Consider the following 20,076-nt stretch of genomic DNA (forward strand, 5'->3'; position numbering starts at 1 on the left):
GGCCAGCACTATCAGAGGGTGCCGTTTGTCAGAGATTCATACCAGACACCGCCGGGTCCTGGGCTGCTCCCTGYTTCCCATCTCTGGCTGGACTGCTGCAGAACGCAGCCAGCGCCTACCCCAGGGCACTACAGAGCTGTGCTTCAGGGTCCYGGGGCAGCTGGAAGCAAGAAAACTCCTTGTTTTGCTTCTTTCCCCTTGAGTCATTCAATCACAATATGCTCCGCTCCAAGCTTTTATCTGTAGGCCTCCTACGTTACTCGATGYTTAACAGGCATTTGCAATCCAGTCTCTGTTATTTTGTCTAAGTAACACCTTGTGTACACCAGGAAAGTAGGATGTGTGAGAGACTAGGTGTTAATTTATACTTCTTGAATCCAGGTTGGAGAAGATATTTGTCAAATTAATATGATGAAAGGAGATAAAAATCTACCAGTTCACAAAAACTTTCAGGTTACAAATTAGTTCCTTACCCTAATGTACATTTGTTATGGCTTTGTAATCAAACCATGAAGACTGTCTGACGTGGCCTTGGCCATTTTTAGAGCTGTGTGTGGGGGTTGGGCTGGAAAACAGCCTGGACTCAGACATGGTCAAAACAGGCAGACTCGAGCTGGACGGGATTGGACAGATGAAGGCATCTACCAATTAGAGACTGGAACGTGATATGTGGACATTGGAGAGTTTTCTGGCTATGTAATCTGTCTAGAGCTTCATTGATTGGTTTATTCTCAAAACCYGGTAAAGATAAGAAAGTGTATAAAAAGCATGCAGTAGCAGTCAGGCAGGAGAGGAGAGCTGAAGGAGCKGGAATCACTAAGAAGAAAGAGCTAAAATAACTATGCCTAAAAGAGCTGAGCTGAAATCCGAAGATTAATAAAGAAGAACCTGTCTACGCCTCTCGTGTGTTTTTCCCGCGGCGGGCAGTTACAGCTGTCCTCACATTTATCACTGGAAAGAGCTCTGATTTGGTAGTCTTCTCAGTTTGTTTGCCCTACAACTCAGAAATGTAAGTTGGGAATTCATTAGGACAGCTGAGATCCCAGATTCAGGGATGTCTATCTTGCTTTCTCTGGGTTGTATTGCAGTTGGGAAAGAAAATTTTGCCTCAGTATTTTCCAGATGAACTGAACATAGCAAACAAATGTGATGGTGAATTTAAAAAGCTCTGTGAATACAGCACAATCTGACTGAATAAGATCATGTGCTCCTCACTGCCATACATTCACCACCAGCACCACCAATCAAGGACAGCGGAAGAAATTCTTTCCAGAGGCAGCATATCTTCCACTTTCTCCATGAGAGAAGGTTCCCGGCTCCCATTCCAATCACATGAAACCAACACAATTCAGATTCGTGTTCAGAAACACAGAAAGGATATAAACCTCATATGTGAGATGGCAGAACATTTACCCAGGGAAGCAGAGAGCATGCCAGTGCATGTGCACCCTCACTGAAGCACAGCACAGCCCAGACATCTAAATGCCATATAGATTAATACATAGTCTCAGTAAAGCATCTGTTGGTGTGTTTTGTCTGCTGATTAGTCCCATAGGATTAGCACACTGTGAATTCATCACTGATTCTGCTGTCTTGTAGCTAGAAAATGAGTGTTCTTGGTCCCTAAGTGAAAGAACGACAGAAAGAGCCTGAGCTCAGCAAAGCAGTCCTCCCTTGTGAAGCTTCTTGGCAGTAGGTAGTGGAAGAGATCACAAAAAACAGACAGTGCACAGCACTCACTATCTACTCTTYTCTATCTGAAAGTTTATCTCAGATGCTTCCTTAATTTCTCAATTAATTAAAGAAGTGGAGCATAACCATCAATAATTCTTGCAGGAGATAAGGATAACATCCATGTGTTTCCCAAGGCAAGCCTTCATATGGCTGCTGGAGGTAGAAAACAAAATGTAACAGAACCTGCCAATGTTTAAAAGGAGGCCATTTCCCTTAAGAATGTATTCACTCTGCAAAACGTGCTTTGGATAACCATATTCCAATATAATATGCACATCTCCAAAGAGAATAAACATTTTATGGTGGGAGAATTTGGTTTTGGCTCTTTTGGAATGAAGACCTAGCTTAAATTAGGGCTACAAGCACAAAGTTCCACACTGCAGAGGTGGCTATCTTAATGTCACCTATAGAAATAATTATATTTTAGTGGAAAGCAACATGTGAATTATCTGAATTAATTGTTTGAATGAATTGAAAGCGTGTCTCCAGACCAGTAATATAAAAATCCTATATGCAAATAAAATATTTTCCAGTAAATCTAGATAGAGAAGTCATACTTTCCCTAAATTTGACTTTCTAGAGTCAAAAGCCACTTTATTTCATTTTTAAATTTTTAAAACTTTAAACATTATAATTTATCAATAGACTTATGCATTTGGATTTATAAAAATTCACTTAAGATAATTGGTGAGAAATGTGTGGGTTATTAAAACAAAAGAAATCATGTGATTATGTTCAGCCAGAGATATAATAATGTTCAGTTAAGTTTTCATAGGGCAACTTTTAATAAATGCAAGTATTTTGCCATATTTATCATGAGGTTTCTCCATAAAGTTGTATTTTTTGTCAGTAAGTCTTTGAAATGTAACAAAGTGCAAAGCAGGACTCTGAACAGTGAAACTTTTTTTCTTCATTTCTCAGCCATTGGAAGAAAATACAATTGATCTACAAAGACTAATAGAAAAATATTTTGTTAGCTTTCTTCCTTTTTTTTAATATATGTTTTAAAGATGTTAGCTTTCACTAAGCAAAGAAAAATTGCAAGTTATGTGAGTACTGGATTAATTGAAGACACTCAAATTAGAACATAAATTTTTTTATGACCTTGAAGAATTCAGGTGTCCTAAATATAATATTTAATTTTGTATTGGATGTAATGCTGATCTTCCTTTAATAATTTAAATTTAACAGTTTCTTAGTAGTATAGGTCATTTTTTTAATCACAGTTTTGATTTCAATCTTTGTTTCTGTCAGTAAATCTTAGAGGATGGGGGCCTGTACACACATGCACTACTAAATGGAAAAAAAAAAAAAAAAACCAACAAAACCCAACAATAAACCAAACATCACATCCTGGCTGCAGACAACTGAAAAATGCTCCCAGTAGTTCAAATGGTGATTCCTAAGTACAGGGAGAAGGAAGTAAAACTCAAATTTTCATGAAACTCACTGGGAATCTTTCCATTTACCATAATGTACCTCACAGCTGACCAATATTTCAGTTAGGTACTTAGAAGGATCTGACTGTGAACCAGCTGTGAATTTAGTTTAGTGCTTTTGCTGTGAAGTCAGTGTGGAGCTAACAGTGCTCTTGAGAGCAGAGAGCATATTTTGCAAATCCTACTTGACAAGCTGAAATAAAWTTAAAATATGCTACGAGAATTATGGGAAGACATGAGTTAGCTTTCATATGAAAGTAAAGATAGGAGATGTCTCTTCATATTCAATGTAAAACTCAACACCAAGGATTTTTTTGTTTGCAGTCCTCAGAAAGGTTAGGGCAGGAGAGAATTTGTGAAGGAAATGTAAAAACATTTTGGTTGGGGAATCTGATGAATACCTAGCCAGTTGGCAAATTTTGAGCAAACACACACATTTGATAAAGAACACAGTCTGTTCACAGATGACTCTTGATTAGATTAAAAAGTCAAAATCTGTTCAGAAAAATTGTTATAAAGGATAATATTTCATCTGGAGTAGGCAGGCAGTTTTATGATTTGCTATGGTCATTGCTACATAGTTAGGGTCACATAAAAAGCTAACAACTGTTATGAGAGCTATCTTCATTTCTGGTGGTCCTGAYAGAGGCATGGGGGTGTAAAAAATTGTGTATACTGCCTTCTTTATTTGTAGTGGTCCTTCCCAGGATTGCCATGCTTCATGAGTAGGTCAAATGGGATTTTAGCTTTGTTGCAAGTTACAACATGGGTGATGGTTGCACTCAAGAAAAGTGCTAATTTATGAAAAAAAAAATCTGGAAGAACAATTGGGGCAATATTTCAGTGGGAAAATGAAATAAAATAGATCTCCCATACTTGGGTTGCATACACCAAGGAGTAAAGAGGGCTACCCCTGCAAAATGCCAGGTATGAACTGGTAGAGCAGTACCCAGGCTCATATCAAATGTCCATGTGCATTGGGCAAATTGTGGAGACAGGCTTCTTATGGTCCCCTTCAATCCCAACATAAACTGCCCTCCCCACAGGGTAGCCAAACACTGGAAGAGGATTCCTAGAGGGGTGATCAATGCCTCAAGCCTATCAGCACTTGGAGCCTTTTGGAAAAAGCCCTTAAGAACCTGCTTTAACCCTGATCAGTCCCAGGGGAACTGAATTTAAAAAAACTCAAATGAAACAAAGGAACCCCCAAATGTGCTCATCCAGCTCTGTTCAAGTCTGTGTAGAGATGTGCTAGTTTCATAGCATGTCCTTGGAAAACAATGGGGGTCACATACCTCACAGTGCCTCATGCTAAAGACCAGACAAGTTTTGACCACAACATATTTGTGTCATAGGCCCCATCACTCAAGCACCATAAACTCTCCTTTTTATCCCCCAGATCTCTGTTCAGACAGACCAGTCCTCTTCCCTGTCTTATCTTTCCATACATGGGTACATTCAAGAATGGCTAATCCCTTAACAACAATGCCAAACTATGATAGTATAAAATAATTTTTGCAAAGGACTTAATTTGTTTTAACTCATTTGCCATTATTGATTCAGATGTTTTAGAAACATTGCCAGTTCACTCCCACTTACAGTCTATTTATAACATCCTTTTAAATTACCTAACTTCAAAGATAAAAACAAAATTATTTAACAAATTTCACTTTAAGGCGCTGCAAAATGAATAACAGTCTCTGGATGTGGTAAGTAYAACAATGGTGTGTTTAAAACCCTTGCATCTTTTGTTTTTTTCTCTTCATATCATCTTTTTGATAACACAATCTGTTCAATAATATTGTATGGCTGAATGAAATCTGCACATCTTGAGAATAAAAAGTGGACTTTTAGTCATGCTACTACACTCATGGTGTCCAAAAATAAGTCACAGGCAATAAGTCAGTTACTCTGTATGAAAACATCCAATAACCTCTTCTGGCTCACAATCAAATATACAGTAATAAGAATTTGTGAAGTTTTGCTTTCCTACTTAACTGCCTGTTTTCCAAGGCAATTCAAGCTATAGCTGACTGCCTGAGGGGAGGGCCAGGAAATATTATTTGGGGATCAGAACAAGCAATTGTGGATCAGGGCCACAGGTTCCACTTGTCATGGGCTGTCTCAATGACTTTGGTGTCTCTATGCGCAAGCTAATGTGACCACCATAAATTTGTGGAAAAAAAACTGGAAGGGTAGGGGTCATATTTTCCAAGCTAAAAGATGGACAGAAAAAAAATCAGGCTTTGCTTCAGTTTCAATTTTTAAATATTTTCAATTTTCATGAAAGACAATTGATAGACTGAAAAATTTATTACAGACCATAATAAATGTTTCATTCAACCTAAAACAAATGATCCCATCATGGTAAATTATTGTTTCTTTTATGGTTTCTGCTCCCAGGAAACCAGTTACTATACTGTTTTCAAACAGAACAGGACATGTGTAATGGTTACCRTTTTACTTCCTACTTTGGTTTCTGCACCTTTGCAGTCTGCTTTTGTGAGTATGCCACATTATTCCCCAGTGTTCAAAAAGAAGTGTCTTCCTTTTGTCTCTCTCCCTGTGTCAGAAGCAGCAAGGAAAGATTTTAATTAAATTTACTTTCTTCGTTCTCCATATTGTGTTATGTAAGCACATTAGGGCTTTGAGAGCTTAGTGTCAAAGACTCTGGAATGAGTCTGGCATACACAAACACAACAGTGCCACAGTGAAGCTGAAACATTATGAGGAGAAATGATGGTACAAGTCGCTGACTCACTCATTAATCAGACATAGAGGGAGTCTCAGAATCTCTAAGCACAGGGCAGGAGAAAGGGGGTTCAGCAGTGCTGCCTGCCCTATGCTAAGTCTGAACTCATGGGCTCAACCCATCCACTACACAGCTTGGGAGCAAAACAAAAGAAAACTGAACTAATTCCCTCCTCATTTCCCAGTCTGAAAACTTTGCTAAACAAGAGTCTAAAGCATGCTCACCCTGTCTGCCCTTTCTGCATCTCCCCATGGACATTCAGATTCATGCACAACTATATCACTCCAGGAAGATCAACAAGAGACAATGCACATAACTCATGGTTACACTGTGGGAGATGATAAAGCTGTGTTCGAATGTGTCTTTTTCCAAGAGAGAAGAGGCAGATTTTCTTTTGTGTCTCCTTTCCACTAACCAGAGAAGCTAAGCAAGGTACAAGGAGACTCATTTTCCTAGGGCTGGCTGCAGTTTCAAGTGAATGTGAAGACAGGGCATGCCACACAAGAGTGCAGGAGTGAGCAGGAAGGGAAGTCTGGGTAAGATATTACACATTCACAAGCATTCCCARCTGATGTGCAATGCTGCAACCCCAGCCTGCCTTCAGAAGAGTCTGGAGGAAGGCTGGAGGTCTTTGCAGCAATTGTCAGCATGGCTTTGCCAGAATTGCATCACTGGAGTGGGATGCAGGTGAGGGAAAAACAGTCCTGTGGTGGAGAAAACAATCCTTTTCCCACTTCCCATAAATCTGCATTGCCTGCTCTGTCTCTTGTGTTGGTTAGCAGTAAAAGAAAGGACATGAGGGGAAATACAAAGCACCACCTAAGGGCCATGTTAGCAGCACAGCTGTCTACATGCCAGGAACCCCTTCATTATGACCCTATGAGGATGAGATTCTTTCCCCTCTAAACAAGCCTGCAAGCTGGCATTTGCAACCTCCTCTGTACACATCCACTGCTATGAGCTGTTAGGGCTTGGCAGGAAATTTTAGCATTGCTTCCCCTTGTTCCTAGCTTTTAGTGGAATGAACTTGATGAAATAACTCTACAGTGAAGACTGATTTTTAATAAAATAGAAATGGAAGTATCTACAAAGCGTATCTCAGAGCAAGGTGAAAAAATACTCAGCCCACTTCAAAACATAAAAATAGATTTGTACCTGTGATATTTGTATGTATACTTCAATGAAATCAGCTTGAGAAGTACAATTCACAGGATGTTCAACAGTGAGGCAACATAATAAAAAACTTGCCTAAAATGCTACATTTTGAGGTTATTGATTGCCTCATTTTGGCTATTATCTTAATTTCTTTTCTTTGAAGTTAACAGACTGGAAAACAACAAAAGAAAATAACTGCCCCAGTTTGAAATAAAGCAGTTTCTGTATCTTATACTCCCAGGCAATCATCAATTCAAATGGTTTGAATAGAAACATGACTTTGTATTTATGTGCCATCATTTTCATGGCTGCAGTCAGGTGCCAAAACAGAAGTATGCTTAAAAATGCCACAATGCAATAAAATTAGGAATATTCATGTCTTTGTGCACTCTAATGAAGATGTTTATAATTAATTCCATCACTAAGCAAGTAAGCTGTAAAGATATTTCATTTACTTGCTGATTATAAAAATAATCAATATTTGGCCATTCTAGTTTATGGAAATTAATTSCTTATTAAAATACTGTGTATTAGAAGGCTCATGGAACTGACCAGGAAATCACATGGAAATACGGTGGCTTATTGTGGTCAAATACTCAAATGTGTTATGCAAGGCTTGAAACCAGAAATCAATGAAACTCTGATAGTGGTTCTGAACTTGAGAATCCATCAAGTCGGAAGCAGTTTAGGYTTACAACAAATCTACTCCAATTCAGATAGATAGGACATAACATTGAATTACATACGTATTCTTGAAACAGACAACATAGAAGATAATGYGAGGTGATTCCAGAACCTTTTTATTCAGAGTAATTATTATGAGAACTTGACAAGTAATTATTATGATCAATTTGTTTTCCTTAATTGCTGGACTGTGTACAATCTGTCTGCAAAATGACCACAATATATTCTTTTACTTATTTGAAATTATTATTTGCCTTCTGCAGCAATATATTATTTCCCAACTTCTAGTTTAATTAGAAATAAATATTTAATCCTATAATCAGGAATAAAGTATGCCAGATGATTTTTTTCTTTGATTGAATGTCTTCTATATGTAATCAGCAAAGAAGCTGATTTCAAATCCAAATATAGCATTTGAAATCCATCTTATTATTTCATTAGCTGACTAAAATGTAATGCCGACAAAGGCATTTGAATGGTCAGTCTTTGCATTTAAAATATATGGGCAGCAGCACAGTTATTTTAATGGAAGATTCACAGAGGAATGGAATGGAATGGAGTGGAATGCTTTTGATCTGTCTCAGCATGGTCAGAGGCTATACTCTAATAGATGTCATGATACCCCAGTCCCAATTTATTCTTTGACTGATTCTTTGGGGGACTGGGATGGGGTTTATCGGGGTTTCTTGGGGGGGAGGGTTATTATTATTATTATTATTATTATTATTATTATTATTATTATTATTATTGTTATTTTCTCTTTTTGCATCCCCTTTCTTGGGAATTTGACATCAGGGAATTCAGTTTGTTATTCTTACTGTGTCTCATATAGCTTCTTCTGTCAGTTAGAGTAAAACAAGAAACTATCTCTGAGCCTTTCTCACACTTTGCAGGGTCCCACAAGTGTCCATGCTCCCAAGACCTCAAGAGCCATTTTAATCTGATTATTATTTAATGTGGTTATTATCACAGAGACCTTAGATCTGCCTTTGTTTCTTGCTTTCTTTACAGCTTTCTCCCAGTACCATTCTGGATCCTGACCAAGGCTCTCTAAGGACAGAATTCCACAGAGACCATTTTCTACATGACCTGAACTCCTGGGGAGAAACTATTAAAAAGAAACCCCAATCTTCAGTCTCCCACTCTCCCTCAGGGAGCTATGTAACCTTGCTGCCTTACTTGCACACCCAATTAAAGACACATTTAGAATCACTATTCTTGTTATTTGGAACAAGTATAGCAGGTAAGTTGCTACTCTTATATGAGACAGGAATGAACTCATTTAAAATCAAATTCTTTTACAAATGTAAAGACGTGCATTCAAATTTCCATGTTATTTGGCTAGTTTTAATCAAGCTTTTGCCTCACAATAAAAAAAAAAATATCAAGTCAGATGCCCTAGTACATTGTCCCATTGTAACACACTGTGGTAGAAAAATAGAGGATTCAGGAAATAGGACTGATTATATTTCAGGTGTCATGCTTTTCWTATGAAGCCTGAGACCTTATCTGCAAGAAAGAGATGGAATTCAGTAATTGTGTTGCAGCTTTCAGAACATAAATCACCTTACAAGATTTAAATTAGGAACCTGAATACATACTCAGGCACCTAATTAATTGACTTGATTAATGCCTGAATTTCTCTAGCTGCTGTTGACTTTCATGGGAGTTATGGAAGATCAGTACCATTAAAAATCAGGCCAATTTATCTAGGTCTCAGAGCATGCACTTGAGGAGCCTATTTTCAAGCATCTTCATCAGAAAATGCTGGTTCAGAGTTGAAAATAAGCAACCTTCAAATTAACCATAGAATGTATTACCACAGAATGGGGCAGAGGAGTTAACAGGAATCTATTCTCAATATATGTTAAATATTTGACACCAGCAACACCCAAAACAATAAGTCAGGGTCTTTAAATTAGAGTGGAAAAATATGATGAAGGTAACAAAACACACATATTCATTTGTGCTCTCATCTGGCATGGAGACAGAAAATGGAACAAATCACAAACTCTCTTCCCTCCATTGAGCTAGATTTGTAAACATCTAAGTAGTGGCAGTGGTTGTTTGTGTATGGCCRTAAGATTCTGGGGATTTCAAAGGGATGAGTCAAAGTCTCATGTTAAGAGACCAAGTGCTCCCCTCATGGTAGGACACAGACTAGTTGACATAATTACTCTTCTCCTATGTTAAATTCCAGTGGCTCTGTATGAGTATGAAGAACAGCCAGGAAAGATATCTAATATTTATTACACTTTAAATCACTATTGATTTTAGAGGGGCTTCAGAATTCTTACCTGACAGTGTATCACTCATCAGCCAGTGCTACTGCTTTTCTCTTTGGGTTTTTTTTTTGGTTTTTAAAATTATTCTAAAAGAACAAAGCACTTCTTCCTCACTTCTGTTCTCAATGCTAAGGTGGTATTAAAACCACCAGCATCAGCTGTCAGAATACAAATCAATATGAACACCAATGTGCCTTACTTCTGCAGAAATATAGTTTACTCCAAATTTCTCCTTTGCCAAGTTTGCTGTTGGTTTTTGGGTTTGGTTTTGTTTTTGCTAGTCCATATACTCACACAAGACAGGTGGGTCTGAAGGGCTGGCTTGCTGGAGCCAAATGTCTGCAGCCGATGGGGTGGMTATCTTACGTGCAAGGCCCAGGCTACACAGCAGTCCTGCAATGGTGCAGATGCTTCCAGAAAAATCCCTGACTTCCCAGGACCAGAGTCAGATGCTGCAGCTGCTGTGAAGCTGAGGAGCAAAGTGGTCTTGGACACCCTAACTAGATGGACCGTGTWATAATTTCACAGAGTATATTCACAATTTTTTGATTAAATTAAGCACAGTTTCCAAATGATTGTTAGGAGGATCCAAATGTTCCCTTGTCACAGAAACCCACTTTATTTTCCCTTTAACCAGGCATCTGCCCAGAGCTGTGTTCAGTATCACAGAAATTATTCTTCTGAAAGCTAAACTAAGATTAGGAGTTTCTGGACAACTTGAGGATTGAAAAAGAGAACAATGCGTCACTGATTAGCAGCAAATTAGAGCTAAGCAAATCAGAAGATACAATAAATGGCCCTAATCTGTATTCACATGTTAAATTCAACACAAAAACAGAGGTAGAAATCTTTCTGATCTGAAAGAATTTTAAAAGCATTCATTTTAGCCCACCTCTTTTTTTTCCTGGGCATAGCCAAATGTGACAATGCAGAAAATACTGAGGTATTGAGATCTTACAAGAAAAAGGGCCMCCGTAATGTGAATTTTAGACAAAATAAGCCTTGAAAAAGCAACAGAGTAATCTAGGCTTTGCAGAAAGTGGACAGTTCACTGCCTAGCATGATGTGTATAGTGCTACTGCTTTGAAGAGAGCAGCCTTGCTTTTTCATGCCTATAGAGATGAGCCTGAATCCAGAGCTAAATTAAAGCTTCGAATGTGTGTGTTCCTCCAAAGCTACTTTCTATTATATGAATCTCAARAATCTCAGCTGAAGGAAATATTTTGAAATCATTTGATCTAGTACCTTCCTGTGGATTTCTGGCTCAGACAGCAACCCAGTGTAGCTTCAATACCTTGACCATTTTTCCCTAGCTCTCTCCAAACAAGCAGACTTCTGCACTTCCCCAGATCTCCCAGCATGAGTAGGATAACAGAGATAAATTCTAGCAGAGCTATTCTTCAGAGCACACATCCTCCATCAGATTATTCTCCCTGTGGATACCAACAAAGCATATTCTGACTAGGAAATGCTGTGGTTCTCATGGTTTAAGTTTTACCACTCRGGCTCATAATTTATTGCCCTTTACACCACTGCTCACCTACAATCTTTAAGAGGAACCCACTTCTTTTAAGAAYTCTACTGGCTATCTTTCAGATTAACTCTGGGCTGCAGCTAGACATGTGTGAATGTGTGTGTCTGTGCCTACATATTTTTGTCTCCAGTGTATCTCCTTTGCACCTGTATTTATGGGGTAATGCTGCCGGTAATGACAACCTGTAAAAYTGCAAGACAAGTTTAAAACTTTCCACCTACAGGTAAATGAGGAAAGGGAAGATATCATCTAATAAAAGACCTGAGGGACTGACAACTGACAGAAGGTAGTTTGCCTTGTGTTGAGATCAGTTATTTGTGTTATTTCATCTGACTTACTGGTTTGGTTAAATATTTATATCTCTGATAATTGTTCTGATGCACAACCTGCACAAACAATTGATTTCTAAGAACAAGTCAATTTATTTTAATTGTGTGCTTTGGTCCTCACCATGCTCCTGATAAAAGTTTAAATCATATCTGGCAATCTGAACAGTAAGGCGTTCCCCTGTCTCTCTCTCTCTAGGCACAGGAGACAGGAGCTTGAAGGAAACAAAAGGGTGCACAATTCACACGTCCTCTTCATTCGCAGCACCATCAGTTTACCCATGTAATGGGGAAGGCTGAGGGTCACAAACCTACCTCAGGGTTTTTTAATCCCATACGTGCAAACTTCTACTGTTAAAATCCAAACTGGAACATGTAAGTGTAGATTCAGAAAACTTGTGTCATATGCTGCTGTAATATTCATAATTCTGCAAACTGTCTTYTGTGTTGTTTACAAAGRCATATATATGTATATTRCTCCTATCYTTCATTTCTTGATGATCTCATTTTTCATTTGTAAACCAGGTYTRTGACCTGCTGCTGARCTCCTTATAGAGAGCAAACTTCTGACAGARAAGACTGCAGCTCTAGGGGAGAATATACAAAGAAAGCCCACTGTTACAGATCTCAAAAGAATAGATACTTATTTTTATTGTATATTGATTGACAGTCTGGTTTTAAAGTATTTTTGGTAACATAWAATATTAGATAAATGCCACTACTTTTTTTTTTCCCAACATGAAAACAAGAAGCTCAAACTGAATGAACAAAAACCTGACCATAATATCCTATCAGAATAATTCATATGATTTATCACAGATAAGCGCATTATTAATCTTCCTCATCTTTAAGCCTTAAAAGCTGTCTGTAACATTGTCTGGGAAATAAAATGAGACTACAGCTCTCCTGTCTTATCTGCTGTAAAAAAGGTAGCAACTAGACTAAGAAAGGTAGCAACTAGAATATTTTCCCACAAGTTGTCCCCAGTAGGCTTCATTCCAAGGGGCCATGAAATTGAGATCAGTTTTGATCACTACTGTAATCGCTTCTGCCTCATACTGAGGAAAAAGTGTGATACAGCACCTAAGTATGTCATGAGAAGGCAAAGCAGAGTTGAGCAAGGACAAGTCACAGGATACTTTAACGTAAAATATATTTTGAAGAAATTATGGCATRTCAATAACTTGATTCCTTCTTCAAAAGCTTAAAAATAAGTCTCCTATACACCACAAAGTATTTACAAGCAGTGTCTGACATGGCTGGGTGAACATCATGCTGTTGTCTTATAATTAGTTTTTCTGAATTATTGTAATGTCAGTATTTACTACTGCAGGTGCTTCTGCTGATGAAAAGCGTCACGGGACAGGTGCTCCCTGGGGAAGTCTGGCAGATGTTGAGATTAAAAGCATTTTCTCRGAGAAATACCTACACAGCAGGATTTGCCTTAATATTGGCTGCTGGATCTAATTTATCCAACTCTGAAGACAACTCAGATCAACTCTGTTTGGAAATGCATTCACTCCCTCAGAAAAGTGTAAAAAGATCAAGTACACATCCTAGAGTGCTTTGTCCACTGATATGAGAAAATGGGAACCCAATGTCATCTCAGAATGATAAATCAAACGAAGGATGGGTCTTCAGAAAAAAWTTCTTGATTAGGAGAAGCTCAGAAATACATTACTGGTGGCCTGGATGCAATCTGAAAGATGTGCTAGCCAAGTACAACTGTGTCTCAGGATGGAAACAGGCAGCCATCAGCTTTCTGTCTTCCTATCTGCTGAAGGGGAACCTTACAACAGCCCCTCATGTCTGTGGGGTGTTTATCAAGAAGAAACAGACAGGCTCTTCATGTTGAAGCATAGTGGAAGAATAAGAGAGGATGAACATAGCTTGAAACAAGGGGGGTTTAGACTGGATGTGAGGCCAAATTTTTCACATGCAAGCAGTGGAGCTGGTTGTCCAGACACACTATGCCACCTTGGAGGTTTTCAAGGCCCCAGTGAATAAAGACCTAGTCAGCCTGGCCTGAATTCATAACTTACCCTGCCTTGACAGGGAGCTGGACTACTGTGTTGCTGAGCTTCCTTCTAGACTGATAGGTCCTGTGATCCTGTGACTCTGGCTGCACTCAGACTGATTGCTTGCAGTTCTCTTAGACCAAGACAGGAATTAGCAGATAAAGCAATCATTATGACATGACCAAGGCATGAGTAAGTGTCCTAAAGGGAATTTGGACTGTGACCTCCACTAGAACAAAAAATATCTACATTTCTTTTTCTTGTCTGCAACAAATACATTCACTGACAAATAACCCTTCTTCACAAAGATCAATTGAATCGATGAATGAATCATRAATTGCCCACTTTGTTCCACTTTGCTCTATTGAAAAATGTTTGAGCTGATTGCCTGCCAATGTGTTTTGTTGTCCCAGCAGACAAACTGCTGTGAGCATAATCTGTTATTTGCATCAGTTCCATTACCAATTTCATAACTGTCTCTTGTGGTGCAGAGGAGGACTCATCCCACCTGGTTTATATAAACTCCAGTAATCGTATTATCTGCCAGGAGGATAATGAGGCATTCTGCAAAAGAGCAGTTAGATCTTCCTACAAGTGTTTGCACTGCGCTGAGTTCTACACAATATCTGTGCGAATGTGACTGGCATTTAATTTTGGCCAATGTGGGCTCACCACACAGCCAACAGAGTCCACCAAGAAGATTTGTCACTGCAGTTTCTTATGGGGGAAAAAAAAAAAAAAACCACTTCCATTTGGGCTGTTTCTATCAGATCAAGGAGGGGGAAACATCTTACAGAATTGCTGAAAAGTCTGAACTCTGTTGCCTGTTACACACAGTCTAACATCTAACCTTGCTGCTAGKGTACAATCTGTAAAACATGGAAAAGGCTGAGTTTTCAGGGCAGTGCCTGAGGCTGTGTGCTAAGGAAACTCTGTCCTGATTCAGATTGTGTCTCAGCACCTCAAATTCAGAAACAGCTTTTTTGGTTACAGTTAAAACTGTATGTTCTGTTCTGACTTTTCATCTGAAGGGCATGAAGAATGGTGTGAACTTCTGGATTCCACAATRAGTCAAGGGTCCATGCAGAGTTGTAGGACATGCTTTGTTTCYTACAGAATGTAGCTGCTACAGGGGATGCATTGAAAGCACCTTAGTGGCACAGACAATTTAAGAATAAATTGTACTGTACTGGRAGTGGCTTTGGCCATCTCCATAGAAGCTGCATAAAGAAGGAAGGAAAGAGGCAGGGATAGGGAGATGAACTCCCTTACAAGAGGCACTTGGCTAAAACATTGCAAAGGATGAGTCAAAAATAGCTCTCACTCATTTGGCTGCCACCCAAGTGGGAAAAGTAAGTTGTTTAATTTTTGCAAGAATGATGATCCAAAAGAGCCGTAACAGCAAGTCTTGATGGATTTCTTCTCTTCCTAAGAAGTTGTGACATAGTTCTACTAATCCAGACAAGCTATTCTGAAAATGTGGCAAACTGTTAGACATCCTACAGCCTTCACAGAYGAGAACACACTAGGACTTGCTTCCTTCCACTAGTGCTTAGATCAGATAGACTGTTTTTCTCCCAAGATACGCATGTACAYTCAGAGCTCAGTGTAACATGTGAATTTCTGAAGGACAACATCAGTCTTCTCAGAKACTGAATCAGGGAGTTCAAGCAGTAATTCCTGTCAGCAGAGAAGGGAGATTTTTAGGAACTAGCTTTCCTTTGCTTTGTAGAGAGTATGCAATCTCAAGCCAGTTGCTGACTCAACAGTAACAGGCTGTGAGAAACTGCAAATGAAGCAGCTTCAATTGCTTGAGGAGAAGTCCTTGACTATCTATGAATGATAAAAATTGAACTTCACATGACAATGGCAATTCAGAATAAATCACTCAGTAAACTGATTAGATTGTATATGAGATTTTAATGGGTAGGCAGTAACTGAAGATTCCAAAATACAAACTTTAGTATTAATCTCCTTTTCAAAACATATAGGTTCAAAGATTTTGAATATTTTTAATAAGGTATTCACAAAACAACACTGTCTTCTTTTTTTTTGTTTGTTTGTTTGGGTTTTTTTTTGGTTTTTTTTTGTTTTTTTTGTTTTTTTTGTTTGTGGCTCCTAGGCAGCCCTTTGCTGCGTAAAGACAGTTACACTATGCTTCCCTATCACGAACTTTTGTACATGGTTTTCTTTTTCATTGTATCTCTTCTGAGATGTTAGCACTCCAGACATGGAAAATGAACTTGAGCAGAGCTGCCYTTGGTAGTTCCTGTCCATGCATGATTATGGATGTGTGCTTTGTTATCAGTAAGGACTAGCAGTGCACTTTGGTAATACAAAAGAGGTCATGACCCAGAGATAGTCACAACAAATGCTAATAATGTGCATGGACTCCKTGAACCACAGGAGATTCAACTTTTTCCATGATGCAGGGTCCTGTGTGCCTTTTTATGAGAATACTGAGGGTATACGTGAGGTAGGAGTAAAAACTCTCAGATATATACTGGAATTAAGGTGCTTGATACCAGTACTGGCTACTGATCATTTTCCTAGGGTGTTACAGGAGTGGCAGCAATACTTAAAGTTGTAGTACCACAAAAAGTCAGAACATCATGTATTGGCACTTTCAATGAGTTTCAAATATTAGTGCTTATTGTTTTTGAGCAGCATGGATTTTGTCCTTCAAATTTATGGAGATACTTTGTGAAGGAAGGAAGAGGGAATACAGACTCCTTTTTTTAAGAGAGAATTTGTGAAAAGTCCTGCCTCCAAATCTGTCAGAGATAAAGGAGGCAGTTTCTTGGCACTGTCATAYTTGGAGAGAGGCTACACCAAAAAGCTTTGAAACTGCTTGTACTTGAAGTGACATTCTTAACCTTCCAGGAATGGCAGAGTAAGATAGGTACACTGAAAGCTCTTGTGGTGCCAGGCAGACAGCAGTCAGATCTGTGTAGTCAAAGAAAAATAAATATTGCCCTCACATTTTCTGGGGACACGAAGAACTCTTGATTCTGTAGGTATGTCATTATTGGCAAAGATACCTTGTGATGCTTCCCTTTGGTGATGTGAAACTTTTATGGACTTCTTAGTCATCTGTGTTAAGCCTGAGGGTCATCAGTGGTACATCAGCAAATTTAAGAGCTGATTGCTTCTGAGCAAAGCCTAAGAAGTATCACACTTTTTGAGGCTTCGTGCAGAAACTCAGAGAGTTCTAGAGGAGAGAAAGATGTCTGAATGCCTGACTTGACACTATTAACTGTCAGAGTCTACTAATGTAGACAAACTATTTTGTGTTTCACTAGTATTATCCAAATTTAGTGGTTCCTGTCTCCGATATCTGATACTTCAAGAATCCCAGAACACTGGGAAGGCATGTAATGATACCTCTTCAGACTCTCTTCAGTAACTTCAAACCTAGGATATCTTGGAAAGTTTAGGTGGGAATTTTTTTTTTTTTTTTTTTTTTTTTTTTTTTTTTTTAATATAACAGCCCTGATTGGTTTTCTTCCATGAATTTGCTTAGTTGTTTTTTGGCTTAAGTACAATTTTAGAGGCTACAAGAATCTCTGAAAATCTCCAACATATTCTATGCATCTTGTCTTAATCTTACCACGTGGTGAGATCTCTGGCCTATGATCCACCAGATGAAGGGTGGCTATGCCCCTTCAGACTCAAGTTTTTAGTTCCATAACTGAACAGAAACTGTATAACAAATTTCCCATATTTATAACAGCTGCTGAGAGGCCTCAAAATCAGACCTTTTTTCATCAGCATGAAATTTATTTGTATAAATGGGACAAACAAAACAGTGCAATTTTAAGCTTCTTTTCTTACAAAAGAAGGCTGTATTTTTGCACTGTGCATCAATAACCCAACTCTCCTTAGCAATTTTTATCCTTGTTAGCCTACATTAACTCCTTTGTCTGAGCTGAAACATTCTCAAAGCTGATTAAATATTTACACCATAAATCAACATTTTGGTAAAGTCCAAAGTTAATAACTCCTTTAAAGAAAAATTACCAGTATAAACTCAACATGGATKTAGCCTGTCTGGCTTGCCATTAGTCCCTCAGCACCCTGATGGGCCAGTGTTCCTGCCAATCAGCCCTTCAGAGCAGTTTTAAGGCAGTGACAGTGTTTCGTGATGTGGCTCAACTATGARTAAGAGAACTGGGGAGGAACAAAATGTACTGTGGAAGTTCTTGTCAGGAARCACTGCTGATGGAGAAGCAAAGAACTACAGACTGTTCCAATGCAGCTCAGGGAGCACATGAAAAACAACTGAGATTAGTGCTAGGGAATAGAGGAGGTGAAAATGTAAAGAATATGACAGAGATCCATGGTAAGAAAGGGTCCATTAGTTTTGTTTCTAATGAAATAACTTCCCTCCTATCGAGTATAACTTTTTGACTAGAAACTAAATATTTCCAAACTACAAAATGTTCACAAAAATCATTCAGAAAGTATTTAATAGAAATTTAATAATTTCTCACTCAATTTATAAATTTAATCTGACTGAAATATTTTAGTTTATTTTCTCGGATCCTGAATGAAAGAGAAAATCTGTCTATGCACAAATACACTTCCCAGGCCATGAGGTAAGAGTTACTTCTATGTGTAAGAGATGCTTTTTATGTGAATGTTACACAGTAAAAACAAATTATATATGTTTTAATGGGTTAAAAAATGGTAAAGCAGATGACTGGCCAAGTTTAAACTTATTAATTTTTCTTAAAATTTTTTTTTTACATAATATTGTCTGTGAATTTCATGATTACTCAGTTGATCAAAAAAGCTGACTTTGAGGAAAAAAAGTATAAATTTGTTCCTATATATTTTTTTTTTTAATTTCATGGTTCTTTGTATTTTACAAACTTGGGCATTCCTGTCAACCTTCTCATAGGCCTAAAACATGGGAAGGGAGCTCCATAACAGAGAAGAACTAAACTGAGAGGAGGCCGTGCAACCAATATCAGACATACTCACACCAGGCTTGGGATTATTATCTGTACAATTTGAGGTTACCATCTTTCTTTGCATAAAGACAAACAAAAACAAACAACAACAAACATTTAAAAAACAAACAAAAACCCATACACATTAAATTNAACAACCAAAAAACCACAAAAAAAGCAAAACCAGAACCAAGGACAATTATTTTTGTTAGTGCAGATTTTAAAACTGGACAGAATACTGAAAATATTTGACTGGTTACCAGTGCAGTTCTTCTGGAAGTTGGGATTCTCCAGTGGGTGCCCTGGAATACGGCACTGAAACCTGTGCTGCCAGAACTCAGGAAACCAGGGGTTGCGGGTGTTGGTGTCCAGACGCAGTTTCAGGTAGTAGTCATCAAACGCCAGGACCTCTGGAGACTGCAGTTTGATAGTAATGCCTCCATTTGCCTCAGGTTCATAACCTTCAATGACTTCATCTCTGTCTGCCCAACCATCACTGAAAAGAGGCAAAAAAACCACTTATTACACAAAGACAGAAAGCTTGTTTTGTAAAAGCAACCAGCCAAAGGCAGGCCAGCACCCTTGGAAGCCAGTGATTAAGAGGAATCCAAAGATGTAAAATTCAGGCAGAGAAAGCAGAGTGATAGTGACTTGTAATGAGCAGTCTGATTTCGTGCAGAGTCCTCATTAACTCATCTGGAATAATGAGGATTTTTCTTTGTCCTTCTGGAAAGGTTATTGGGCACAGCTTGTGCTGTGATGTCTCTGCGACTGGAGATATTCTGCCTAATTTCTGCTCTCCTTTAAAGGGTGGAAACTGAGAAAATTAATGTTGATGTAAAGGAAAACAAGCCAGGATCCTGGATGTTTTTCAAAATAGACCTCAGCGAGCATGGATCATACAGCTAGAAGAGCAATTCTAGTCAAACATGAAGTGAGAAATGCATTCTTTTGGAAAAGAATGGAGTAAGACTACTCCACCAAACTAAAAAGAAAACCAYGTTATTCTCACACTGCATGGGATTTGTGATGACATGCTTTTTTYCCCCTCCTCCTCCTTCTTCTAYCTTTTTCTTTTTATTTAATTAACAAACAAYGGCTTTCTACTTTACTTCTCTGTTTGTTCATATATAATTTTTRAAACCTGAAGATAAAACTGTTGCTTGACAACATTATTTCATGCAAAGTCTGTCT

At 38.3% G+C, this 20,076-nt stretch overlaps 1 protein-coding gene across 3 annotated transcripts in view; it reads right to left on the bottom strand.

Moving 5' to 3' along the window:
• The window catches only part of GRM1 (glutamate metabotropic receptor 1), a 176,562-nt gene that overhangs the window by 46,811 nt on the left and 109,675 nt on the right, over positions 1–20,076 (bottom strand). For all 3 annotated transcript variants that reach the window (XM_057364008.1, XM_057364010.1, XM_057364009.1), the window contains exon 3: positions 19,143–19,378. In XM_057364008.1, coding sequence (XP_057219991.1) covers positions 19,143–19,378 — 236 coding nt within the window. The remainder of the gene's footprint in view (positions 1–19,142; positions 19,379–20,076) is intronic.

This window comes from Malurus melanocephalus, unplaced genomic scaffold, assembly GCF_030028575.1.
Source record: "Malurus melanocephalus ecotype Western Australia unplaced genomic scaffold, MMel_1.1 scaffold_33, whole genome shotgun sequence".
Classification (NCBI taxonomy): Eukaryota; Metazoa; Chordata; class Aves; order Passeriformes; family Maluridae; genus Malurus; species Malurus melanocephalus.